The sequence below is a fragment of the Ceratotherium simum genome, chromosome 14 (genome assembly GCF_057802395.1).
Source record: "Ceratotherium simum simum isolate JZ-2026a chromosome 14, ASM5780239v1, whole genome shotgun sequence".
NCBI classification, from domain to species: domain Eukaryota; kingdom Metazoa; phylum Chordata; class Mammalia; order Perissodactyla; family Rhinocerotidae; genus Ceratotherium; species Ceratotherium simum.
Window position 1 is genome coordinate 8,144,519 of NC_141913.1, and position 27,771 is coordinate 8,172,289.

The 27,771-nt window shown below is 41.8% G+C and overlaps 1 protein-coding gene across 1 annotated transcript in view; it reads left to right on the forward strand.

Annotated features, from left to right (window-relative positions):
* The window catches only part of ANKRD29 (ankyrin repeat domain 29), a 175,893-nt gene extending 160,376 nt beyond the window's left edge, over positions 1 to 15,517 (forward strand). Inside the window, exons 8-11 of the mRNA XM_087438966.1 lie at positions 3,322 to 3,420; positions 4,916 to 5,011; positions 7,530 to 7,628; positions 13,153 to 15,517. Coding sequence (XP_087295092.1) covers positions 3,322 to 3,420; positions 4,916 to 5,011; positions 7,530 to 7,628; positions 13,153 to 13,236 — 378 coding nt within the window. The 3' untranslated portion in view covers positions 13,237 to 15,517. The remainder of the gene's footprint in view (positions 1 to 3,321; positions 3,421 to 4,915; positions 5,012 to 7,529; positions 7,629 to 13,152) is intronic.
* The last annotated feature ends 12,254 nt before the right edge of the window (positions 15,518 to 27,771 follow it).

The following is a 27,771-nucleotide window of genomic DNA, read 5'->3' on the forward strand; positions in this document are numbered from 1 at the left end:
GGAATGAGAGAATAACAGAGTTGGAAAGAACTGAAAAAGTCACCTATTTAACCATCCATCAGGTACTTGAATCTTTTCTCTAACGATCCTGCGGAGTGGTCATCACCCACAGTTGAACCCCTCCAGGCATGGGGAATTCATTACCACCTCATCAGCTTATTTGGTCTTTAACCAGCTCTCATTATCATTTCTTTCTTACATTGAGCCAAAGTCTCTGTGTAGCTTTCACTCATCAGTGTTCTTTTCATCACTTAGTATGCAAAATAAGTCCAAATCCTTTTCTACTTGGTATGCCCACAAATAGTAAATGACTGCTGTCCTAACCCTGTGAATCTTATCTTCTTCAAGCTAAAATGTTCTATTTCCTTTTTTTTTTTTTAAGTGCTGTAGAGGTTGTAACTTCCACTTGATGGTGATTTGTTCCATTTAATATACTTTAAAACTATAAATTTTTGACAAGAAGTATTTGAAAACTTATATAAATATTTTAAAATATGTTTTTTCCTACTCCAGTTCTCTCCATAACTTTACAAAAAGGAGCTAAATTGACTTAATTTCCATCATTTTTATTATGAAGTCATCTTCACAATGAAGATTCTGTCCATTATAAGAGAAGGAAAAAATAAGAGAAAACAGAAATTGAGGTGTACAGAGGATGAGGAAAACCTCTCCTATTCACAAACTAGATCATCAACTGATAATTTGATTTGACAATAATGCTCTAATTCACATTCAACTCCTTGGGTTCAAAAATCAGATTTGGAGAAGTAATTGCCAGTAACAAAATACACAGGTGTTCTGCAAATCTCATTTTACCAATTGTTCCTGCCTGCTCCATCAGGCAGTTGTCTCACAGGACAACTGGGAGAATCAAATTAAATAAAGCATATGGAAGTGCTGTGTAATCAAAAATATAAATTAAGGTACTTACTGTGTTTCATGATAAATAATATTCAGATTCAGTTACCATTTTCTAAGCATCTGTTAGCCAGTCCTTGTGCTCAGCACCTTTCTGTATGTTTTCTTGTTCACGAATATCTCTGTGAGACTACTCTTTTTGCAGGAGGGGACACTGAGGCTCAGAGTGATTTGCATAAAGTCTCACAACCAGGAAGTGGTGACTTCTTTTTCTACCTACCATGACTATTGTAATTAATGTGATAAAATTTAAATGTTAGCATTACTGTTATGATATTAATAGTCATTCCCAATATAGCACCTCTCAGCACTTTTCCACAGATTAGTGTTAATTAATAGAATTTCACTAAAACAGCCAAGCTCTTGGAAAGCACATTGAACAGGTTGCTGGCTGCCTTTCCTTGCCTGCCCTCTTGTGGCGATATCGACAAAGAATGAAGGAACCCAGAGCAGGCAAGGAGGGAGAAGTGCATCACACCTGAGCCCCCCCCCCCCCTGCCAAAAACCCTTTGTGGGGCCAAGATTCCCTCTCCTGCCTCCCCGGGCCCACCCACACCCTGCAGCCGGCTGGATTTCCCACGCTGCCTGAACCAGCCATGACTTTTCAAGCCCCTGTGACTATAAATAGTCTTCCTTCTACATGGAATGCCCTTTCCCCTCTCCCACCTGGCAAAATCCTAGTCCTCCTTCGGGACCCAGCTCAGATACAGCCCCATCTTTGAGGCTGACCCCGGTACCCCCCGGCTGTAAGAGGGCCCCTCTCCTGGTTCATCTTAGGCACTTTTGTCTGTGCTTTATCATAGCACTGCAATCATACTGAAATTTCCATGTCTCCTCTCCACTAGACTGAGTTTCCTTGAGAACAGAGACCATGTCTTTAGTACTCTGCTTGAGACTTAGAAGATGCTTAGTAACTGTTGGGTGGTTGAATGAATGAATGATTGGTTAAATCCTGAATTGGGAGAATCAAATTAAATGATGAATGTAGAGTGCTTTGTAAACTAAAAGTACAAATTAAGGTATTATTTATATTGCTAATGATATATAATATTCAGATGCAAGAATATTTCTGAGAGGCCCTTGTAAAAGTATGAAGTAGGTCAAGGTGTCTTCCATCCTTTGTTTCAGAACCTCTTCTCCATATCTTTCCCAAGACACAGAGCTGCCAATGTCCTCCTACCACCCCTCAGCGCCCCCAGATCCTTCTAGGCTCCTGATTTGCCATTATCCACCACCCACTCAAATGTCTTTGTCCTATGTCCTTTGCTGGGACAGCAATGGGCAATAATCCTGGCTCCAGTGGCTAGTAGACAGGAGTTGAAATGACATACTACAATAGAAAATGAAACTTAATATTCTACAACTGAATCATCTTGCTCTTCAGTCCTCATTCCCACAGATGAGTAATTCAGTCTTACCTGACTAAAACAGTCTCTTGGGGCTATATTACCTTAATTACCTGAGAGGTTAAATTCATTCAGTTCTGAATCCTCCTCCTTTCTCCTGCCCTTCTCTCCAGAGTGACCTAAGTTCTCAGAGGTCAGACTGTCTCCCTGGCATTAAGGTGGGGGTGGGGATGCTCATGTCTGCTCCTTGTGCTGGCTTGTCCAGCATCCTACATTGGTACCCTGAGGATGCAGCTGGTCCCGCCATATGCTGGCCCTGCCATCATCTGTGTTCTTGACATTCTGTGGCCTTATCTTCCCAACCTCAGGCTTACTCCAGGCCACTGTTTACCCAGCATTTCTGATTTCCCAGAAGCATGCAGGGACTCCTGGGTGCTCCGACTGTTAGTGGATGTGGATGAGGAGTATTGGGGGCATGTCTCAGGTCCATTGGCCCAAACAACTCCCACTGGCATTTCTCTTCTACCTCTCAGGCACCAGCCAAGAGCAGAGCTTCTCTAAGGGGCTTGCAGTTTTCCTAGGTTCCATCCCAAGAACAGGAGAAAATCCTTCCCCATCTGGAATTCCCCATAATTTATCTGGGTGTTTCTACCACCCCTAGCTTACCCAACCCAGCTCCAATTAGTAGTCCGGCAAATTGTCAAATGCCAGTCTAAGTAAATGAGTCAAAATCACCATCCCCAGGTATCATGTTAAGTGAAATAAGCCAGAAAGAGAAAGACAGTCCACGATTTCACCCATATGTGGAAGATAAACCAACACAGGGACAGATAGAACTGGTGGTTACCAGGGGCTAGGGGGGTGGAGGGTGGGCACAAGGGTTGGAGGGATGCACCTATATGGTGACTGATAAACAATAACGTACAACAAAAATTTCACAATTAAAAAGAAAAAAAAAATCGCCCTCCCCATCTGTCGCCGGGGAGTTCTCCCGGGCGCTGACTGGCTGTCACGTGGACGTGTGATCTGCGGGGCCCAAGCGTGTCGTCTCCCGCAGGACGGCACGGCGCCGCTCTGGATCGCCTCTCAGATGGGCCACAGCGAGGTGGTGCGGGTGATGCTGCTGCGCGGGGCCGACCGCGACGCCGCCCGGAACGTGAGTTTGAGCTACAGCTGCGCAACGTGGGGTCTCGGGTGGAAAATACAGGCACTGAAGCTCCGAAATTTAACTCAGCTTACATGTGCAAGGAAAACGCGACTCTATTCTGTCTATGACTCACCTGGGTTTTCTCCACCTGCGCTTTAGCAGGAAAACAAAGTAAGTGTCTGAATCAGTTGAAACTTAGCAAATACTGCTCAGTCTCTCTAAGGAAAAAATGTTTAATTCTTCGGAGATCCTCTTCCAGCTGAGCTGACTTCTGGATGAAGCCGGGAGGAAGGGGGAGGTAGGAGACCCGGCCCCAGGCTGACCTTGGGAGTGTGTCCCTACCGGCGGCGGGTCCGCCTGGCGCTGCGCCTCCGCCTGGCTCCCCGAGCTGCAGACCCCGCACCGCATGCCCCATCGGCCTCCGTTAGCCTCTGCTGGTGTCACCCCAGTCTGCCTCGGTGGGTCCACAGCAGGCCTATGCCGCGTAGGAACTACGGGCGGCCTGGGGAGACCCTGCTGCCTGACCGCACTGTGCTATTCGCTTTTGTTTGTTTGTTTTTCAGGGTCTAGCCTCCTTGCCCTTAGTATTACTCCTGCTTATGTGACTCACCTCCCCCTCCGAGTCTGAGCCCAGAAAGGGAAAATCAGAAGACACGCTCCTGACCGCTTCACTGGCCTCCTTCCCACTCTCTTTTTCTTCTTCCCACAATCTCTTACGGCAGGAAAGAAAAATCCTCTATTCTCATCTTCTTTCCTCCTGATTCTATCTAAACTTTTAGCGTAGGCTGGGCTATTTCCTTTACTACAGGAGAACTCTGTGAGCCAAATCCTCCCAATACAGCAGTTTATATGTTAAAGCAGGAGAAAAAGGAATTCAGAAAATCTTTTCTTAGGCCAAAAAATGATGACAAAAGCTGAACTTTAATTTTTGAGCTTGTCTTTGCATTCCTTTTTAACAGATTTCAATCCATTCCCTTCCTCCCCTCCCCCCACCACCACTACCACAGGCAAATAGACCCCTCGGGCAGACTAGAGCCAGGTGTATACAAGAGAAGGCAAAAACAAAAGCACGTTTAAAATGTTAAAACAGTAAATATAGCTCAACAATAATCTAAATCATTAAAAACAGTCCAACAGTTAATTTCCAAGTCATGAACTGCAGAGAATGCCTCTTTGGTCCACTTCTGTCCTAAAAATATGTTCTTGAAATTCCCCTTGTCCCTGATGTAGTGTTCTACCGGACTTGGAAGAGTATGAATTCCCAAATGTCAGAGTTCTGAGATAATAGAATGTCACATATTTTGCCTGGTATTTTTTCATGCAGAATTAATTGCTTGATATGCTCTGAAGTGCTTCTAGATTAAAAGACATTGCAGGTCTGTGCTTCAGTTTCTATATTTTGCCTGTTTCTGACAAGCATATTCCCAGTTCTCAGCTAACATTTAGTTCTCAGCCAACACACACATCTGTTAATATCGACTTTTCTTTTCCTCTCTCTGTGAAGGATGGCACAACAGCGCTACTGAAAGCAGCCAACAAAGGGTATAATAATGTTATAAAAGAGTTGCTGAAATTCTCACCCACCCTGGGTATTTTGAAGGTAAGACCTAGAAATTTTACCAATCTGTAAATGAGAGAAGTTAGTAAATGAGAAGTCCGTATTTGGGGACTGCAGTAGAATCTGGATATAATTTGCCTGGTTAATTGTATTCTTAAAAGAACATATGTACAACTTCTTAATGTTGGAGATCCTGGGGCACTGGTAGAAATGAGAAGATGGTAAAAAGAATGAACCAGAGTCTGTCAGTACCTAGATTTCCAGAAAAAAAAAATTAGACAGTAGTCATGAAATTGATAAATTTGGAAAATCAACCATATTGATATATCATTGGAGGATTTGTGAAATCCTCCACAATGATTTGTGTTCCACAAGACATGAGGGACAGTGGTCATGTTCCTTCTCTTCATTATGTGGAGCAAAGAACCACATTGTTACCCTGGGTGAGATAAAATAAGCCTCACACATCTGGACACCTCAGAGGATGTGTCATTCTGGAGAGCTGGAACTTCCAGAAAACAGAACCCCAAAACTCTTTTTTAAGTTTTAATCATTCTGGATTAAAATATTTGTAAACTAGAGTATATACCAGGGATTGGCAATCCTTTTTAGTAGAGGGCCAGGTAGTAAATGTTTTAGGTGTTGTGGACCATACAATCTCTGTGGCAAATGCTCAACTCTGCCATTGTAGCGAGAAAGCAGCCTTAGAAAATACAAAACAAAACAAAAAAATGTGGCTGCATTCCAATAAAACTTTATGGGTATTGTATTTCTGGAATTTCATTTTTTTCACGTCACAAAATATTCTTCTTCTTTTAATTTTTTTAGGTCTTAGCTTACTGGGATATAGAAAAACAGGCGGCAAGTTGGGTTTGGCCCACAGGCTATAGTTTGCTGACCCCTGGAATACCCTCCTGTTTTCTTAAATAGAGGACACCAAACCTGTTCTAAAGTTGGAACAGTGGGTTAGTGCTTTTTGGGATGTGCCCTCAGGGTTTATTGATGTGTATAAAGTCTACTTGCCCTTGAACCACGTCCAGAGGCTTCTGGACACTTTGTATCCAATCTTTATATTTTTAGGCCCCATTCTTGCTGTCAGCTGGTACAGAGCTGCTGTTGTCAGTGTGCGGGCCCCTCCCCCCTGTCCAGCGAGCTGCTTCTAATCTCCCATGAGCTTGGGAGCCAGAAAGCTGCACTTGTTAAAATTGTTTGTAAAGTAAGAATAAACAGGCTTTGAAAGTGAACTCTTTTTTTTTTTTTTAAGATTTTATTTATTCATTTTTTTCCCCCCAAAGCCCCAGCAGATAGTTGTATGTCATAGGTTCACATCCTTCTAGTTGCTGTACGTGGGACTCGGACTCGGCCTCGCGCTGGACGGAGAAGTGGTGCCTTGGGGCGCGCCCGGGATCCGAACCCGGGCCGCCAGCATCAGAGTGCGCGCACTTAACCGCTAAGCCACGGAGCCGGCCCTGAAAGTGAACTCTTGATGAATAAAAGAAATGAGCTTCAGAAATGGACTTTGCCGATATCTAGTCTCGTTTCAAACAGCTCTTTTTTGGTTTGGTTTTTGATTCTTAGCCATGTTGTAAATAGGGGAAGTTGATAGGTTGGTTAAGATGTAGGTAAGTGAAATGTTACCAGATTAGTGAATTGCCATTATTATAAAACAAACATGGAAAAATGCTACTTTGCTGAAATTTTTCTCTGGGTATGAAATTTTACTCTTTTACAAAATAAGAAAGTGTTTTTTCTTAATAAGTTTATTATAAGTAGTTAATTTGGAAACTAGGCTTGCATTTAGGTACTTTTCACAGACATATGTCCCTGCTGGAACAGATGTCATATGACTGTCGTATGACTGCCCCTCATTCTTATATTAGGTTTGTCATATTTTCTTCCTCTCTTCTCCCAGAATCCAGCTACATGCTGCATGTAGCTGCTTTCTTATTTCAATAAATATTTGCAGTCGATTTCATAAAATGTCAGCACCCTATCCACTAGGCCCTTTGAGCTCAGAAGTGCTCCAGCTCAGGACTCCGGGGGGTTTCCTCCCCGCACCCACTCTTCCTCTTATGCCCTGTAACTCCAGTCGATCTCCTCCCCACCTGAGTGAGCAGAGTGTGTGTAGTGGGGCTGACAGGGCAGCCCGTTGGCTAGCCAGTCATTCCTCCAACCTTGCTGGAAGTGGCTCACCAAAAGCACAAAGACTATATATGTTGTCCTTGAAGAAAAAAATTTCACCCAGCATTGTTATTTTTTCCACAGCAAGTTCTAATGTATATAAAACTGAGTGAGTGAGTGATCATGAAGTCACGTGCGCCCTGGGCCAGACTCCTTGTTTCACTTGCAAAAGAACATTGGCACTATTTATACTGACCGTCTGCTGTGTGCCTGAGGATGCTAGATTAGATGCTGATGTGACTTTGAAAAGGGAGTATAAGGAGGAGTAAGGCTCTGACACTACAGTCTCATCACTCAGGCTCATTCGTGATGAAGGCCAGTCAGCTGAGTGCTGATGGCTGTGAGCTCACGCCTGACATACACTGTCATTTTCTTCTAGAATGGGACATCGGCGCTCCATGCAGCAGTGCTCAGCGGGAATATTAAGACAGTCACGCTGCTCCTGGAAGCAGGGGCGGACCCAGCCCTGAGAAACAAGGTACCAGCCTTACCTTACCCATCTTTTAACTCCCTTGGGTGCCTATGCAAAGAGATAAAGCAGTGTCTTTCTAAGCTGAGATAACATCTCTCAGGCTCCAGTAACTGTCTTCATACTTTGGCATCATAAGGACATGCAAGGTTGTCGTTAGTAGGTTATGAGTGAGCAGTACATTTGGACCCAGAGAATTATACCAAAAACCTGATATCACCAGTAGTTTTCAGCTAACAATGGTGCAGCCTCCAGGAGCAGGGGGTGAGGGGGCAGTAGTTGTAGGGAGTAGGGTTCTGAGTGTCCCATCATCAAAGAGGTGTCCTAAAAATGTCAAAGTTCTGGTAGTTATCGCCATCCTCCCAGAGTTGGATGTTCGTATGTGGAGAATTGCTTGTGCTCTATTTGGTGACTGCATGGAGAAAATGTCTCTCTTATACTGCTATCAGGACTTCAGGCCACTGTCACAAAACCAACTCGTGTTTTTTATAGCTCAAAATCCTTAGTTTAGAGTTAGGTCAAACTTGGAGGTGGGAGGATGCACAGTAACCATAGACAAAAATGATTGTGATTGTATTTCCTCCTATTCAATATCTGCATAAGCAGCCAGACATAGAGAGTGAGGGCCGGAGAGTAGCCTAGGAGAGGTCCTCAGAAAACACTCTGAACTACTAACTTTTATTTTATTTATTTATTTATTTTTTGTGAGGAAGATCAGCCCTGTGCTAACATCTGCCAATCCTCCTCTTCTTTTGCTGAGGGAGACTGGCCCTGGGCTAACATCTGTGCCCATCTTCCTCCACTTTATATGGGACGCCGCCACAGCATGGCTTGCCAAGCGGTGGGTCGGTGCACGCCCGGGCTCTGAACCGGTGAACCCCGGGCCACCGCAGCGGAACGTGTGCACTTAACCACTTGCGCCACCAGGCCGGCCCCTGAACTACTAACTTCTGAAGAAATAGGAATGGTGCTTATTAATAGGGGAAGGTATGAAAAGCAATTTTTATTTTATACTTATCTACTATTTGAATTTTTGTAAGTGTCTATTACTGTGTTAAATTTTTAAATAGTAAAAACAAAAATATATAGTATTTTATGACATTTTGAAAAGAAGTCGTTAAGAAGTGCAGTTAAACTACATGCCAAGAGTCTCTTTTTTTCATTCCACTTAGCACGTGGAATTATTATTTCCCCATTCCTGCTGTAAAACTGCTTGAAGACAGCATTTCTCCTGTCTCTTCTGAGATGTTTGAATTTGTTTCCATTAGCTGGCCTGGCCATGTGATAAGCCAGCTGAAATCACACTTGCTCTGTTGTCTTCGGACCTTGGACACAGACTTCCTAAAGAGATCAGTCTTTGTTGCTAAGCCATCCAGTCCTGAGTTAAGGCAAGGGGGAAGCGTTAGTACCTTTATATAGAAACTGGAAAATGCAATTCCTTGTGTGTCTCCTGGAATCTCTGCAATAAAGGTTATGGGGAATTTCCTGTGACCACAGTGCTGGACTTTGGACCCTTCCTAAAGCTACTTGAATATATGTGTGGGCTGTTCATGTTGGACTTTCATACTGCAGAAGCTCTTAGAGACCTAGGAGTAGCTGCCGGGGAAGCCACCCCCGCCCACCAGCCACCCCATAAAGGAGCCTCTTTAAAGGCAGCTCCAGAAGCAAGAGTGTTCAGATTCCAGCAACCACCCAGACTCTTGAGGGAGTATTCTTGGCCTTCATTCATTCATTCAGCAAACACTGAGTCTGTGCCTACTAGATACCGTGCACCGTGCTATGTGCTGGGGACACATGGTGAATGAGATTCACAGTCTCTACCTTTTTGGAGCTCAGCGTTTACTGGGGAATAAAGACAATGAAATAAGCAGTCGCAGTCCAGGGTAACAAGAGCTATCAGCAGGGTAGTAAAGGGTGCTATTGCAGGCTTCCTGGAGAGTGACTTCTAAGCCAGTACAAGAGCACTTTTCTGCTCCAGGGCTTCCAGCACTTCTGCTCGCGGCCTTTGAGGCAGATGCCTGAGGAGAAGGTAACCCATGACCCCAATAGCCATCCCCACGCAATAGCCATCCCTAGGGTGCAGGAACCATGTTCCCAATACCCTCAACTGAGGACTCAGAACACATCTTCTGTCTCCCAGGAACAAGGGGGAGATCTAGTGGTTGGATGCTGTGGTATCATGAATATGGACCTATGGTCCTGCTTCATAATGAATCAGATGCCTTTAGGGGCCAGCTGGGGGCACTAGCCATCACAACAGTCCTCATGACCTCAGCAACCTGAGGATTCAGTGGGACCAATCGGGAGAGGAGGAATGAGACCAGGTTTTTAGAACTATCTGGATGACAGAGAACAGTGATGTGGTTGACCAAAACTTGGCAACACAGTTTGAGGGTATAAAGCTTATTTTAATGGTAAAAGATATGGACATTCGTGGAGATGGTCACATAAGGCAGCTATAAGTCAGCAAGCTTGTAGACAGAGGTACAACTTCTTAGATCCCTTCTGCCTGACTTCCAGAGGACCCTCTGGCTACCTGCCAGCCTGCTTACTAAGGACCAATAACCAGTGCAAAACAACTCAGTTATTCCTGAGTGTACTCTGAGAGTGGATGGACCTTAGGTCTGTTTGCCAGAAGCATTTCTCTGCAGGCTCAGGTGTTAGGCCTGTACAATGTCTGTTCCTGCAGGAACTGATAGTAGAATTTGACCCCATGGAGGGGACTCTGGTCTATAGTAGCATAGCATGACAATTCCTGTCTGATTCAGTCCAGCATCAGCATCAAGGGTCCTTGGCGTGGGCTGGAGTGCAGCTACAGGGTATGCTACCCAGCAGACCACTTGTGGCTGACTCATAATTCCCAACAAGCCCTTGCATAGTCCCCAACAAGTGAGGTCCCAGCCCGCAGGTGGGGGTCAGGGAGCTGGATCTAGCCTAGAAGGTGGGGACTGCAGAGCTTCACCTAGGATCAGGGTCCCAGGTAAAGCAGCTCGGGGTCCAGGTGTGGCTATAGGAGAGAAAAATATGTGAGACAAGTAACATCTACATCCAAGCTCTCCCCCATTCTGGGTGCCTTTCTACGCTTTCACTGCCTCCCCTGAAATTCCAAGAACATCCTTTCAATTCATCTATAACAACAGTTCTCAAAGTGTGGTCCCTGGACCCCTGAGGGTCCTCAAGACCCTTCAGGGGCTGTAAGAGGTCAAAACAATATTCTTAATAACACAAAGACGTTATTGGCCTTTTTCACTGTGCTGACATTTGCTCTAATGGTGCAAAAGCTGTGGTGGCTGAAACTTTTCACCCCTCAGCACACAACAAAGCAGGGGCACCAAACTGTTCTGGCACATGATTTACAAACCTTTGTAAGTTATTTTACAAAAATACCAGTTTTACTTAAGAGCAGCTTTGATGAAGCAGTAAACAATTTTAATTTTATTAAATCTTGACCCTTGCTGTACCTTTTTTTGTGTGTGAGGAGATCAGCCCTGTGCTAACATCTGCCAATCCTCCTCTTTTTTTGCTGAGGAAGACTGGCCCTGAGCTAACATCTGTGCCCATCTTCCTCCACTTTATATGGGACGCCAACACAGCATGGCTTGCCGAGCAGTGCGTCGGTGCACGCCCAGGATCTGACAGACCGGCGAACCCCGGGCCGCCGCAGCGGAGCGCGAACACTTAACTGCCTGCACCACTGGGCCGGCCCCTGTACCTCTTTTTAATATTCTGTGTGACAAAATGAGAAGTACGCCTGAAGCACTCATGCTGTGCCCTGAGCTGCTGTGCCCTGAGCTGCACTGGGCGTCTCCAAGAAAAGCACATAAGCAGCTGTTTAACTTGTAAAGTGAACCAGCCACTATTTTCATGGAACACCGTTTTTACTTGAAAGAACGACTTGTAACCACCACATGAGCCTGACAGCTTCCCAGAACTTAAAGGCTTTTCTGATGAATCAGTGGTAATATTAATGAATGTGATCTTTTGATATTATGTAATGAAATGTGTCAACATCTGGAAGATCTGCATAACTCAGTGAACTGATATCTTCTAAACGACCAGTGCATGATGTTACAAATCATGCATAGGTAAAAAACCCACCTGCAGATAAATAGACCTATGCATTTTGATGTAACAGAGGACAAAAAGTTCATTGATATGGTTGCAAATTCCACATTGCAGTTAACCTTTAAGAAGCTACCACTTGTCCTGTCTTGGTGTATCATCAGAGAAGAATATCTACAATGATCTGAAAAGGCTGTTAAAATGCTCCTCCCTTTTCCAACTACCTGTTGGTGTGAAGCTGTGTTTTCTTCCTACGCTTCAACCAAAACAACATATCACAGTAGATTGGATGCAGAAGCAAATATGAGAATCAATTGTCTTCTATTAAGCTATGTATTAAAGAGATATGCAAAACTGTTAAAAATGCTACTCTTCTCACTAACTTTTTTGTTTTTGAAAATGTGTTTATTTCTCATAAATATGGTATTTATGTTAACCTCTAGTTTAAACCTAGATAGGTTTATTGTTTTTAATGAATTAATAAATGTATTTTAAATTTGTTCTCAGTTTTCATTTCTAATAAGTAAAAAACAAAAACTCATTGGGGTCCTCAGTAATTTTTAAGAGTGTAAAAATGTCCTGAGACCAAAAAGTTTGGGAACCACTGCCCATAACATCTATTGCATGTGGTAGAGACTGGCTCACTAAATAAATGTGTAAAGAGTGTGTCACAGCAGCATATGAAGAGGAAGGACAAACAGTGAGACTGAGTCAGCTGGGAAGTGGAGGCCGCTACGGCTGCTCTTTCCCAGGTATCTCGTGTGCTCTGGATGTTTCCTAACTCGGCCTTCTTATCAAAAGATACCAGTCCTGAGTCTTAAGTCCCTAGCAGACAGACTGCCTCATATAAAAAACTAATTAAATGTAAAGTATCAAATTTAATGTTCCCAGGGGGCCAGCCCCGTGGTGTAGCCGTTAAGTGCGCATGCTCCGCTGCTGGCAGCCTGGGTTCGGATCTCGGGCACGCACCGACGCACCGCTTGACAGGCCATGCTGTGGCGGCGTCCCATATAAAGTAGAGAAAGATGGGCACAGATGTTAGCCCAGGGCTAGTCTTCCTCAGCAAAAAGAGGAGGATTGGCAGATGTTAACACAGGGCTTATCTCCTCACACACACACACACACACACAAAAATTTAGTGTTCCCAGTATTTATTGAGCACCTACGAGATATGCTGGTGTTGTGCTGGAAATGAGGATACAATGATTAATAAGACATGGACCCTGGCCTCCTGGAGATTACGGTCGAGTAAGGGATATGGCTAGATAGAAAAAACCCTAACAATGAGGTGGGAAAATAACAGGTAATATTTATACAACTAATTAAAGGAGACCTTTAATGCCTTAATACAAAGAGTGAGTCCAGTGGAGTTTTTCTCCATTGGAGGAGCAAGTTTGGGTCAGAGGCTCTTTTGAGTCCCTAAAACACACCAACCATGGAATTCACTAATGCCTATCTCGTTTTCTTTCAGGCCAATGAACTTCCGGCAGAACTAACCAAAAATGAACATATATTGCGTCTCCTCCGAAGTAAAGAAGGACGCAGGAAGAGCTAACTTAGTTCCGTATTTGACTGAAACATAGAAACCGTAACCACGTTGCCCAAAAAGAAATTGCTTTTCAAATAGTGTTGGAAATTCTTTTAAGAAAGAAAATGTCCCGAATGCCCACCCTGGGTCCCTGAACGGGAAGAGCCGTGCTCTGTGCACTGAGCCAAGAACAGAACAGCTCAGGGACCCCTCCCCTCACTTACGTGGGCCTCTCACGCTGGCTGTAACCCCACTCCAGTGGGCCTGGCGGATTCCTGGATTCCACAGAAACTCGTTTTAAACTACACTAACTTGGGTCTCTCAGTTAAACTCTAGTTGGTAAACTCTTTAAGAGGTTTAAGCAAGGAGGCAGAAAGACTGAAAGTCTGACCTTCAATGACTCGATGCACTTTTACTTTTATGTTAAATGTAAGTGTGCTAAAAGATATGGCTCCATCATATTTTATATATATATATGTATGTCATTCCAGTATAAAATGTTTTCTTCTACCGAAGGACTATAGCCATGATTATTATGAATCAGTGATGTATAAAGTTACATTATTAAAAAGCCACTTCTGACATTCCACCACGTGCTTTTCAAAGATGGACTGTTGAACTATAAAAAAGACAAATTGTTCATTCGTGAGTTGACCCTCATCTTTTTCCTAACATGTAAAAATCATTTTTACCTAGAGTCAATATTGTAGGTATGGTAGCATACAAGTGGCAAATTGGGAAATTCAGAAAATTACAAACCACAGGATATTTAGGCTTGTCTCTTTGAGCTTTTATTTTGGTTCTATTGTTAGGAATCTATTATCCATGCCATAAGAAAGTAGACTTAATGTGCTGTGGAACCTTTAGCTTCCAGTACCACATTGCTGGCTACAATGACTTTGATGTCTTTGGATAACATGTGATATATGCAAATATGATATGTTGCTGTTACTATTGCGGGAGTATAAGTAACAAAAGACTGTTATTAGTATTTAATAAGTGTTTACCTATGCATGTTCTTGAGCTGATTGATTCTGAGAAAGAAACCTGAATTTTATTGAATTAGTCCTTCGAATGCACTTTATAATCAATGGTGTCTAAATGCCTCAGGCAGTGCCTAATTGCACACACACAAATTAAACCTTCTTTTTGTAATCTACCATAATAAACAGTGGCGGTATTTCTGTTATTTAAACACATCTTTAGTTTTCCTGTTTATGTTCTGCTCTGGTTTGCAGCCAGTGTTTTATGTAAAGACATATTAAGACGGAGGGAAATGTAATCCCCCAATTTTTTCTTTAACCAACTTACAGTAGTACTAAAAGCATTGTCTTTACGTCAGTAAACAATGGAATATAATTTTGAAATTAGAAGATATTCTCTTAAAGTTTATTATGATCAATGAAACAATGTCAACAAAAATCAGCTTATTTTAATCAATATCACAAGCAAAGCCAGTAATGAGCAACCCACAGAGCCCCCTGAGATACCTACAGCCTGACTAGCTATGCACAAGTCTGCAATTTAATTTCAGGATAAAAAATTAGAAAGCTCTGTATCGCTAAAACACCGAGATATAAATATCTTAGTAGCAAAAAAGCATGCCAGTTTCCTCATTGACTTTTCTTTTATTTAACAAAGTTGTACAAATACACATTTTCCCCTGTGGGAATTTCATAACACTATATTCATTTTGTGAATGAAAATAATGTGGCCTTAAATGCTTTACATTTTCTTCCCTTAGCCCTTAGGCCAAAAATGGTTGCTCATCACTGACATAAATCAAAACAATATTATGGGTACTGATAACAAAGACAAAAGACAAAATGGGATGAAATCACAAACTTAATGTTTTTCACCAAAACATGTTGTCCTTGGCCTATTCATTAGGTCATTTTAAGTGGATAATGCTCTTGATTGGTATTAGGCCCATAAAAATGAATCCAGTAGCTTTAACAATATTTAATGGAGCCTCCTTATTGTAGGTAAGAGGTCTCTGGCTTAAAAGGATCACATTTGGTCTAGATGAGATTATGATATCTGTAGCGGGGAAGATGATTATATTAATCACTCACCAAAGACTGAAGAAAAGGTCTGTTATTAAAGTTAAATTGTATTTATTTTGCACACAGATGGATAATTCTTATTTTGTGTTAATCTAATTTACGATTTGATCAGCTCTGTATCCTAAGACTTAGAACTAGAAATTCCTATGCAAACTGTTTGCTTAATTGAACCACAAAAGTTTTTCATTATATCTATTTGTTTGATGTCATATTCTGTGTTATAATTCCAAATAAAGTTAATATGCTACCTAATTTGCCTTTGCTGCTTTTTCAGTTCATTTTTAATCAGAAGTTACTTCTATGTGGTTTTTTGGGGGGTTTTTTTGGTGAGGAAAATTAGCCTTGAGCTAACACCTGTTGCCAATCCTCCTCTTTTTGCTGAGGAAGACTGGCCCTGGGCCAACATCCGTGCCCATCTTCCTCCACTTTATGCGGGACGCCTGCCTCAGCATGGCTTGACAAGTGGTGCGTAAGTCCATGCCCGGGATCCAAACCTGTGAACCCTGGACCGCCAGAGAGCAGAGAGCATGAACCCAACCACTACGCCACCAGGCTGGCCCTCTACGTGATTTTTAATAGCATGGAATTTTAGAGTGAATAATTCAGCTTTGTTGATAAATACATTGATATTTGGAATCCTGACTGGATCTTTAAGCTTTATGTTACCTATGGACCTATGATTTCATTATTTCTACTGTGGAGAACTCTCGTAATGATCCCAAAAGGGTTTTCATTCAGACAAAAATTCCTGTGATAATCATGGATGATACTGAAGATAGAAACTCATAATTGTACATTGTGATGATTTGATATACGTAGGCATTGCGAAAGGATTCCTCACATCTGGTTACTTAATACACCCACCACCTCACATATTGATCTTTGGTGTGTGTGTGAGAACGTCTTAATTTCTGTTTTTATTGTGTATAATGCTCCTGGCTCTTCACTTCTCTGCAGTGGCTTTTTCTTTTGAAATAACTGGTGGTTTTGCACAACAAATATTTAGGAAACAAATATTTGCGGTGATCACATCAGGAATCTGGAGACTCCTGGCCCTTCTGGCCTCCTCCCCTGCTCCCTCTGCAACCGCGAGAAAGCTGTGCCTCATCATTACCTCCACGCTGGGGCAGGGAGTCAGAGGAAAAGAGCACCCCAAATGCCAGGCTACTTGGAATCGATGGAGATGCCTGCGTTTCAGGGTGGGCCTGCACTACAGATTATAGCGGTGAGAAGCTGAGGTCCTAATTTCATAAAAAAAGTGGTTTTGGTGCTAGAACTGGCTGAGCCTCACAGGTAGTGACCAGGTGGAGGCTGCAGATTATTAGTGATAACAATAGAACAGCGGCTAACATTTGCCGAAGGACTGTTACGTGCTAAGCACTTCACATATGTACTCTCATAAAGTTGGTATGCATTTTCTCATTGACTTCCACAACCCTAGGAAATAGGCACTATTATCACCCCACTCTACAGCTGATGAAACTGGCTTTGAGCGATACCCTCCCTCATAGCGTCAGCTTGGTGCTGTCCTTCAGTCTTTGGGTTTTGCATTTTTTAGTGGGAGATAGCGGGGGACAGTGGGGCTCACATGGAATCACAGTTGTAGCATCAAGGTGGTGAGGGTGGAGAATATGGGACATCTTTTTTTATATATTTAGAGGTAGAGCTAATAACAATTGGTGATTAACTGAACACGGAGGGTGAGGAAAAGAAAGGAGGGTTAGGAATTACACTAAGATGTGTCGGGGGTACCCAAGACCAGCCCTGGTTTCAGTGATTTGCTAGAGGGACTCACTAGGCTCATCAACGGATATTTTCGTGGCTAAGATTACAGCGAAAGGATATACAGCAAAATTAGCAAAGGGAAAGGGAGATGGAGGGAAGATGCAGGAAACCAGGTGCAAGCTTCCAAGAGTCCTCTCCCAGGGAACTCACACAGGACGAGCCTACTTCCTCTAGCAACGAGCTGTGACAACGTTGTGAAGTGTTGTCTATGGGGAAGCTCATTAGAGACTCATCCAGGCTTCTAATCGGGAGGGTCACATCGGCACCCTCTGCCTAGCATTTACCAAAATACCAGACTTCCAGAAGGAAAACAGGCATTCAGCATAAACCACATTGTTTGTACAAACAGTTTAGGCACAGTGAACCATTCTTATCATTTAGGGAGAAGTTTAATATCAGTATAGGGAGCTGTTTGCTAGCCAAGTCTCCAGATGCCAGCCAAGGGCCAGCCTTGTAAGCAAGACTGTCTAAGGATAGCAGTCTCAGGCCTGCTATGTCAACTCTTTTTTGCACACAAAGTTTACATGGTGGATGGCGCCAATGACTGTGTTAAGAAATAGGGAAGAAAAGCAGAGCTGGGGTGGGGACAGAGAGAGAGAGTTTGGGTATGTTCAGTTTGAAGATGGTGTGAAATAGATTCCAGAAGGCAGTTGGAAATAGCAGCTTAATGTTTAGGACAAGGCTGTTGTTACAGATTTGGGCATCATCTGTGCAAAGGTGATGGTGAAAGTTATCAGACGAATAAGTCCCAGAGAGACTATGGGGAGAGGCAAAGGGAAGGTAAACTGAGACAGAACTTTGAAGGAAGAAGGGAAGTCAGCAAAGGAGATGAGATGAAATGGACAGGATAGGAAAGGGAAATATATCAAGGGAGGAGAAAGTCTCAAGGAGAGGAGAGCAGGCAACAAACCCATGAAGAAGTGTGGCCATACGACACCAGGGCTGACAAATTCCAGACTCCTTTTGCTCTACAACTCTGCCCTTGGTGAGCTTGTTCAGTCATCAGAGAACTCTGCCCTGTGTTGGAGAGGATGAGGACAGTGACTGGTCAGGACCTGGAGCTAACATTAAATCAAAATACATGGTTGTCTTCAAATGATTCTAGTTGTGACTAAAACTGTATTTGTGAGGCCACTCCTAACACTTTCTAGGAATCGTGGGCAGCTATCAGCATGCATTGCCTCTGCTTTGTCACCAGGAAAGTACTTTGTGCTACACTGTAGACATGCAAGATCTGTGTGGTGCCACGTAGGTGGGCCTGTGAGTTAATGTTTCAGTAGCTTCATAGTAAAATGAGAAAATACGTTTACCTTGCTGGTCGATTGGTTTTAATGAGTGAGTTTTATCTTACTGTCACAAGATGCAAAGAAACTAGTGCATAGAACCACGTTGAGGCACAGCTGTGAGCATAGCCTTGCCATGTTAGGATTTTTCATGCTGTTGTCCCAATCAGCTCATGCCTTTATACTTAACTGTGCTTCAAAACATGGAGAAAAACAAAAACAAACAAACACAAAACAAGTTATATGCTCTCTAGGCAAAATTAGAATAATTTATTTCACGTTTCTCTTGCTGGGCGCCTGGGCTGTCTCTTTGCTTAACCTACCGAACACGAGATAAACCAGTAATACAGAGGGATTTTCTCCAGGCTCTCTGACTGTACTTGGCCTTCAGCTAAATAATTTATGCACTAGTGGGTCTGGAAAGTCTTAGAATCTTTTCCTGGTGCCATTTCCCTTATTTTTAGCAATACTTTAAGATAATTTTAAAATATGAGTGAAGTCACGTTTTAACACTTGAAGGAAATTAATTAAAGAGCTCCAGTTCTTAGATGCCTTGTCAGCTTTGACTGTCAGCAGAAAGAATTACGACTCCCATCTTCGGTCTCCTCTTCCCTCCCTCACTAGGATTTAACCCTCACATTTTTATGAGGGAAGTGCTGTTGTTGTGCCCACTTCCCGCAGTGGGAGATTTAAGAATAGCCTTAGAAAGGAAGTTTTCAGTTTACAGGAGGTGGACTCCTTATGTTAGGAAAGATTAGACCAGAAACCACTGTAGGCAGAGGAAATTGTGTCATGTGGCCGAATCCTCCAGAGAAGGGAATGCCAGTGTGAAAAACTGCCAAGTTTCAAGTGATCCCACACTGGTAGCATCCTCTTTGAGTGGAGGTTACACCACAACCGACGACCGGATTAATCACCAATTCAAGCATCATTACTAGGGTGAATAATATTTTACCATAAGTCTGACCAACAATGCCCATTCCTAAGTCAGTCATAACCACTGACACTAAAGTCATGAGTTTAGCTGTAAGCTATTTTAAATGATGTCTGTAAAATTCGGCTTGCTTGAGTATGGAGTTTTAAAAGTCTATTGCAAAACCCAAAAGAATTGAGTGCATATTTGAAACAGAAGTCATGTACAAGAATGTTCATAGCAATTTTATTAATAATATCCCAAACTGGAAACAACTCAAATGTCTGCCATGGTATTTTTTTTTTCAGTGTATGTTCTTTATTTTCTACTGAGAGTAACCATTAAGTAGTAATCGGATATCACCCCCACTGGAGTCTCAGCTGTCTCCTGGTAAGGATGTGTTCTTTGAATTATGTCAGAGCCTGAGCTATGCTTTAGACACCACCTCCATGTAGGGCTGCCGTAACAAAGTACCCCAAACTGCGTGGCTCAGAACAACAGACATTTATTGTTTCAAAATTCTGAAAGCTAGAGGTCCAAAATCAAAGTGTCACAGGGTCAACCTCCCTCTGAAACCTGTAGGGGAAGGATCTTTTTTTTTTTTTAAATTTATTTTTTTTTTAAAGATTTTATTTATTTATCTTTTTCCCCACCAAAGCCCCAGTAGATAGTTGTATGTCATAGCTGCACATCCTTCCAGTTGCTGCATGTGGGATGCGGCCTCAGCATGGCCGGAGAAGCGGTGCGTCGGTGCGCACCCGGGATCCGAACCCGGGCCGCCAGCAGCGGAGCGCGCGCACTTAACCGCTAAGCCACGGGGCCGGCCCGGTGAAGGATCTTTCTTTGCCTCTTCCAGCTTCTGGTGGTTTGTCAGCAATCTTTGGTGTTCCTGAGCTTATGGATGCGTTACTCCAACCCTCCATTTCACATGGCTGTCTTCCCTCTGTGCATGTCTGTCTCTGTGTCCAAATTTTCCCTTTTTATAAGGGCACCAGTGATATTGGATTAGGACCCACCCTAATGACCTCATCATTTTTTTTTCACTTTTTTTATTGATGTCATAATAGTTTATAACATTGTGAAATTTTAGTTGTACATTATTGTTTGTCAGTCACCACATAAATGTGCCCCTTCACCCCTTGTGCCCACCCCCTAACCCCCTTCCCCCTGGTAACCACCAAACTGTTCTCTATGTCTGTGTGTTAATCTTCCACATATGAGTGAAATCATAAGTGTTTGTCTTTCTCTGTCTGGTTTATCTCACTTAACATAATACCATGTCCATGTTGTTGCAAATGGGATGATTTTTGTCTTTTTTATGGCTGAGTAGTATTCCATTGTATATATATACCACATCTTGTTTATCCAATCATCAGTGGAGGGACACTTGGGTTGCTTCCACTTCTTGGCTGTAGTGAATAATGCTGCAATGAACATAGGGGTGCATAAGCCTCTTTGGATTGTTGATTTCCAGTTCTTTGGATAAATACCCAATAGTGGGATAGCTGGATCATAAGGTATTTCTATTTTTAATTTTTTGAGGAATCTCCATACTGTTTTCCACAGAGGCTGCACCAGTTTGCATTCCCACTAGCAGTGAATTAGGGTTCCCGTTTCTCCACAACCTCTCCAACATTTGTTGTTTTTTGTCTTGGTGATTATAGCCATTCTCACAGGTGTAAGGTGATATCTTAGTGTAGTTTTGATTTGCATTTTCCTGATGATTAGTGATGTTGAACTATGTGCCTATTGCCATCTGTATATCTTCTGTGGAAAAATGTCTCTTCATATCCTCTGCCCTTTTTTGATCAGGTTGTTTCTTTTTTTGTTGTTCAGTTGTGTGAGTTCTTTATATATTATTAGGACATTAACCCCTTGTCAGATATATGATTTGCAAATACTTTCTCCTAGCTGGTGGGTTGTCTTTTCATTTTGATCCTGGTTTCTTTTGCCTTGCAGAAGCTCTGTAGTCTGATGAAGTCCCGCTTGTTTATTTTTTCTTTTGTTTCCCTTGTCCAAGTAGACATGGAATTTGAAAAGATCCCTCTGACCGATGTCAAAGAGTATACTGCCTATATTTTCTTCCAGGAATTTTATAGTTTCAGGTCTTACCTTCAAGTCTTTGATCCATTTTGAGTTAATTTTTGTGTATGGCGAAAGAAAATGGTCTACTTTCATTCTTTTGCATGTGGCTGTCCAGTTTTCCCAGTACCATTTATTGAAGACTTTCCTTTCTCCATTGTAGGTTCTTAGCTCCTTTGTCGAAGATCAGCTGTCCATAGATGTGTGGGTTTATTTCTGGGCTTTCAATTCTGTTCCATTGATCTGTGGGTCTGTTTTTGTACCAGTACCATGCTGTTTTAATTACTATCACTTTGTAGTATATTTTGAAGTCAGGGATTGTGATGCCTCCAGCTTTGTTCTTTTTTCTCATGATTGCTTTAGCTATTCAGGGTCTTTTGTTGCCCCATATGAATTTTAGTATTCTTTTTTCTATTTCCTTGAAGAATGTCATTGGGATTGTGATTGGGATTGCACTGAATCTGTAGATTCCTTTAGGCAGTATGGAAATTTTAACTATGTTTATTCTTCCAATCCATGTGCATGGGATATCTTTCCATTTCTTTATGTCATCATCGATTTCTTTCAATAATGTCTTATAGTTTTCATTGTATAGGTCTTTCACCTCCTTGGTTAAATTTATTCCTAGATATTTTATTCTTTTTGTTGTGATTGTGAAAGAGATTGTCTTCTTGAGTTCTCTTTCTGTTAGTTCATTATTGGAGTATAGAAATACAACTGATTTTTGTAAGTTGATGTTGTACCTCACAACTTTGCTGTAGTTGTTGATTATTTCTAATAGTTTTCCAATGGATTCTCTAGGGTTTTCTATATATAAAGTCATGTAGTCTGCAAACAGCAAGAGTTTCACTTCTTCATTGCCTATTTGGATTTCTTTTATTCCTTTTTCTTGCCTAATTACTCTGGCCAAAACCTCCAGTACTATGTTGAATAACAGTGGTGAGAGTGGGCACCCTCATTTTGTTCCTGTTCTCAGAGCTTCCATGGTATTTTTATACATGGGTACTACTCAGCAATAAAAATGGGTGAACCACTGCTATGAGCAATGTGGCTGATTCTCACAGACATAACGTTGAGTGAAAGGAACCAGACACAAACCAGATTCCACTTATATGAAGTTCAAGAAAGGCAAAACCAATATATGGTGATAGAAAATAGAATAGTGGCTACCTCTTGGTCAGAGAGGGGTGATGATATTGATTGGGAAAAGGCATGAGGGAGTCTTCTGGAGTGCTGAAAGTGTCCTATAGCTTTCCTCTGAGTGGTAGCTACATGGATTTGTGGTACCTAGCTTCCAAGAAGGCCCCCAATGTTCCCCTCTTCTGGTATTCTTGTCTTTGTGTAGTCCTCCTCCTACATTGTGTCAGGACTAGTCTGTGTGATCAGTAGAATATGGTGAAGGGGTGGAAGACTATCCTCTACCCACTCCGGGTCCTTTCTGGCTGGGCTACAAATTAAATTGACATGAGACCAAATGGCAGGAGAAAGTAAAAAAAAATTTAATAACATGTATACATGGGAGAAACCAGGGAAACTGAGTTTCTCAACAAATGGTGGAGGTTTTTCACCCTAAATAGCACACTCAGGTAGACAAAGGAGGATGTTGGGCGTAGGGGAGGAGACAGCTACAGGAGATTACCAGAAAGCACAGCAATCAAGAGTATGCAGATTTAAGTCCTCTCCTTCCATAGTGATAAGAGTTTCCAGAGATAAGGTCATCCCCTCCTCTTCCCAAGACAGAGAGGGAGATACCGTTACAAAAGTAAATGTTTTGTAAACAGAACTTTGATAAGAATGGGCTTAGCAAGGACCCTGCCAGTCTATCCATACCCAGAGTTAAATTTGTTTACGCAGTTAGTGAGGGAGGTCAAATGTCTGTCAGAGAAAATAATCAAGGTAAAGAGACATATTTTGAGGTGGCCAATTTTGATCTCCCACAATGGCAAACGTGATGGCATGTCCCTTTTGAGGATAGATCATAAAAGACATTGTGGCTCTGCCTTGCTCTCTTTTGGATCACTCACTTTGGTGGAAGCAGCTGCCAAGGCTTGAGAACACTCAAGCAGCTCTATGGAGAAGGCCATAGGGAGAGGAACCAAGGCCTCCTGCCAGCAGCATCTTGGAAGCAGATGCTCCAGCCGCAGTCAAGCCTTCAGATGATGGTAGCCTGGGCTGACATCTTGACCACACCTCATGAGGGAGCCTGAGCCAGAACCACCCAGAACCACCCAAATCCCTCACCGACGGATATTGTGATATAATAAGTGGTCTTTTAATCCACTAAGTTTTGGGATAATTTGTTATGCAGTAATAGATAACTAATATAAGTGTGGAGTATGTAAAATTCATTGAGCTGTACATGTAAACTTTGTACACTTTATATATGTATATCTTAATAAAAAAAGTAAAAAAGAAAAAAGGGTCTCAAAAATCCTCAATCTGAAACTCCCTAGACTTTAACTCAAGGCTCAAGGTCTATATTTCACCAAAATGTGTTGGCAGTGTGCAGCCTGACAGAGGGAGACAGGTGTGAGCTGGTCATCTACTCCTGTTCCCTCTGTTCAACTGGACAGGCTTCTACTACCTACAGGTGCTTCTTTTAGAGCCAGCTCTAGCTGCTGGTCCTGCATCATTTTGGGGCGATCTATCAGCAAAACTTACAATGTCTGTAAATAGTACAGGGAGTTATACAGCATTAGCAGCAAAAACAGGCCAACTTCTCCACTAGGCATGGTAGACACAGTGCCTAGTGTTCCCAATAGTTTTATGGTCCCATGAAAATGTTTTAATTTTAATTTATTTTAAAATAAGAAGAAAAATAAGAATATAATAATAATGAATATATAATAATAAATCCATCCTGGATTATATCTGTCTTTATACCAATACAGTTATAAAATATAACTTTCAGTGTCTTTTTTTTAAGGAAGAAGGGGCCCCTAAAGGCAAAGGTGACTAGAGCTCACAAAAGTCACCATGCAGCCCTGAGCTGGAAGGGGTGCTATGGACTGAACTGTGTTCCCCCAAAATTCATATGTTGAATCCCTAACCCCCAATGTGTTAGTATTTGGAGACAGGACTTTTAGGAGGTATCTAAGGTAAATAAGGTCATAAGGGTATAGGGCCTTAATCCGATAGGATTGGTGGCCTTAGAAGAAGACGAAGAGGAAGAGAGTGATCTCTCTCTCTCTTCACACACATGCAGCAAGGAAAGGCTGTGTGAGCACACAGGAAGAAGGTGGCCATCTACAAGCCAGGAAGAAAACCTTCACCAGAAAGTGAACAGGCTGGTATCTTTATCTTGGACTTCTCAGCCTCCAGAATGGTGAGATATAAATCCCCGTTTTTAAGCCACCCAGTCTATGGTATTTTGTTACAGCAGCCTGAGCTGACTAACACAAGAGGGAAAAGTAAAAAAATGTGAGCAAGGTGAAGCAGCGACAGGTCCATCAGCCACTGGCTCAGATATCACCAGGCGAAGTTGGTTGCATCCTAGTACCCCAGAGGCCCAGCTCTATCTTCATTTTCTATTATTGAACTTCAGTTTTTGAGTAGAAACCAGGCAAGCTTGCAGTCTGTGCAGTAGTGAGGCATTCCTTTTTCTTTGTTCACTTGAATCACTGCCTACTTTGAAGTTTCCACATCAGCAGAAGGTAAAAAAAAGCTTCTATAGTAAAAGAAATCAAAATTATTTCATTGTAATGAAATTTTATTAACATGAATATACATCCCTAGTCTAGAAGATGAGATATAGTTGGTGCTTAGCCAATGAGGCAACCCAGGAGGGTGACGGTTAAAGAAGAACATGCTTTATGGAGGACAGCGAGATCATTCATGTGGAATGCTACTAAGAGATCAAGTGAGATGAGACCAAAGGAGTTGTCATTGGACTTGGCAACACAAAACCAATGACGATCTTAAGAGGAGCAGGTATCCATGTGACTGCCTAGGCTCTGGGGGATGAGGGGGGCTGGGTCCTTACATCACTCATCACAGCAAAATAATTCCAGATGGATCATTATTTTCATGAAATCATTAAAACTCTAAAAGAAAACATGAAATAATTTTTTATAATCCTGAAAACTAGTAAATTAGTAAAAGTATGTGCAACACATATGCTAGACCAAGTTAATTTTCTTAATAAATAAAGAGCTTTTACAAATCAATATGAAAAAGAATATCTAACAGAAAATGAAGAACACAGAAAAAGAAATAAAATCATTTATAAATGAATAGATTATTTTTCCCCCTTTGGCGAGGAAGATTAGCCCTAAGATAACATCTGTTGCCAATCTTCCTCTTTTTGCTGAGGAAGATTGGCCTTGGGCTAACATCTATGCCCATCTTCCTCTACTTTATATGTGGGACGCTGCCACAGCATGGCTTGATAAGCGGTGCATAGGTCCATGCCTGGGATCCAAACCTGCAAACCCCGGGCCGCCAAAGCAAAATACGCAAACTTAACCACTAAGCCACCCGGCCTGCCCCCCAAAAGATTCTTAATCTCACTAATAATTAATAAAATACAAATTAAAGCATCACAATATTTTTTAAAATATGTAAAATCAGATGCCATTTTTCACCTATCAGAATGGCAAAGATAAGTGTTGGCAAGGATGTGGGAATCAGGGACCTCCATATGTTGTTGGCAAAGGTATAAACTGCAATATGTTTGGAGGACAATTGGCAGTAATAAAAATTAAAATGAACATTTCCTTTGATCCAACAATAAGTTCTTCCAAGAGTTCTATATGTATATGATTACAATGATTTAGGTACGAGGATGTTCATTGCATCATTGTTTCCAGTAACAAAAGTGACAAACTGAATGTCCAACAGGAGATTGATTAAATAAATTATATAATGGATCAAAAACTACTAACATGACTATTTCTAGCCTTCCCCTTCCATCTGCTAGGTAAAGAGAATTTTGTCTTAGGTCAGTGTTTTTATTTCTCTCCCTAAGGGAAACGTTCAACAGCTTTTGGACTTCTGTGATGCAGTATATGAGGAGAGCAGAGGGCACATAAAGATGCAAAGCTTTGTGGAATCTAGACAAGCTCAGGAATGTGAGGAAGCAGATAGAAAAGGAAAGGTGATTTTTTTCGATATTACTGGAACCATACAAACCCTTCACATGTACCAGAAGTGCAATTTGAGAACTCGAGTTATTTTGAAATACTTGGTTGGTGAGCTATATTTCATTGACTTAGGCACTACTCTGAGACTGACCTACATCATTCTGGCTTTGGGAATGTTACATACACACAGAAAATTCTATAGGGCTAGTAAAAGTAGTGAGGTGAAGAAGCATACTGCTAAATGTAAAAAAGCAAGCTGCAAACTATATCTATATAGTCCCACTTATTTAAAAAGTCCATATATTATATTCACATATATGTCTTCAAATGCATAGAAGGTTTCTGGAGGATATTTCTGCACATTTATAAAGAGGCATATGTCTAATAATTTCATTTTCCCTCTTGTCCTTTATTATGAGGCAGTCAATATTGAATTGGTGTTTATAATGATAGTGATATTGAGTATTATTTGAACAAAGTTTCTCTTAGGATCTCAACTATGTTAAAACAATTTTCATAGGAGAAAGTGCATCACAATGTGACATAGCTTATCAATAGTAGTGGAATTATAAATTATTTTTTTATTGTAGTCTCTAAACCTTTCTGTATTTTCAAAGTCTCTAGCATAAGCATGCATTATTTTGTTATCAGCAAAAAACATTTCTCTTAAAACTATGACAATTGATTTTAAAAATATTTCCTAGACTTTTGGGCATGTTGAAGCTGTATGAAAAACAGAGCCGGAAAAAAAATATGGCAAAAAGATCTTTTTGTTACTGTTTTGTAGCTGAGCAAAAAGCAGCTTCTTCTGCTCACCACAATCTGGTGCCAATCAATTGCAAACAAGCCAGTGGTTGAGAAAGGAAAATTTATTTTCCAATTAGCTAGCATAATCGGAGGATGGCAGACTAGTGTCCTAAAGAACCATCTTAAAATCACACAGAATCTTGAGGCAGTTATATAGGGGAAATGAGTAGGGAAGGAGGGTGTTTAAGGATGTTGACCATCAGGTGTGACCAACTTCAAGACACCACATTATCTTTCTTCTGTCATTCGTGATGGATACCAACGCAGCATTTTTCTTTCTGGAGGCCATCACGCTCCTGGGGAACTCAGAGAACAAAGTTATCTTATCACAGCTGGGAGACATATGTAAGCAAAGTCATAGAACTAGCAGCTCATGTATTTTGCAAAAGCAAGAGGAGCTTAATCATTTAGGCTAGAGTGCATTCTCAGAGACTAGTGAGTCAGGGTCATAGTTAAAATATTGCTGCTTTCCCTAAGATGCCTTCCTTCATGCTAACTTAAGATCTGTTACAGTTTTAGTGAATGGTGGACACAATTTGTGGGGC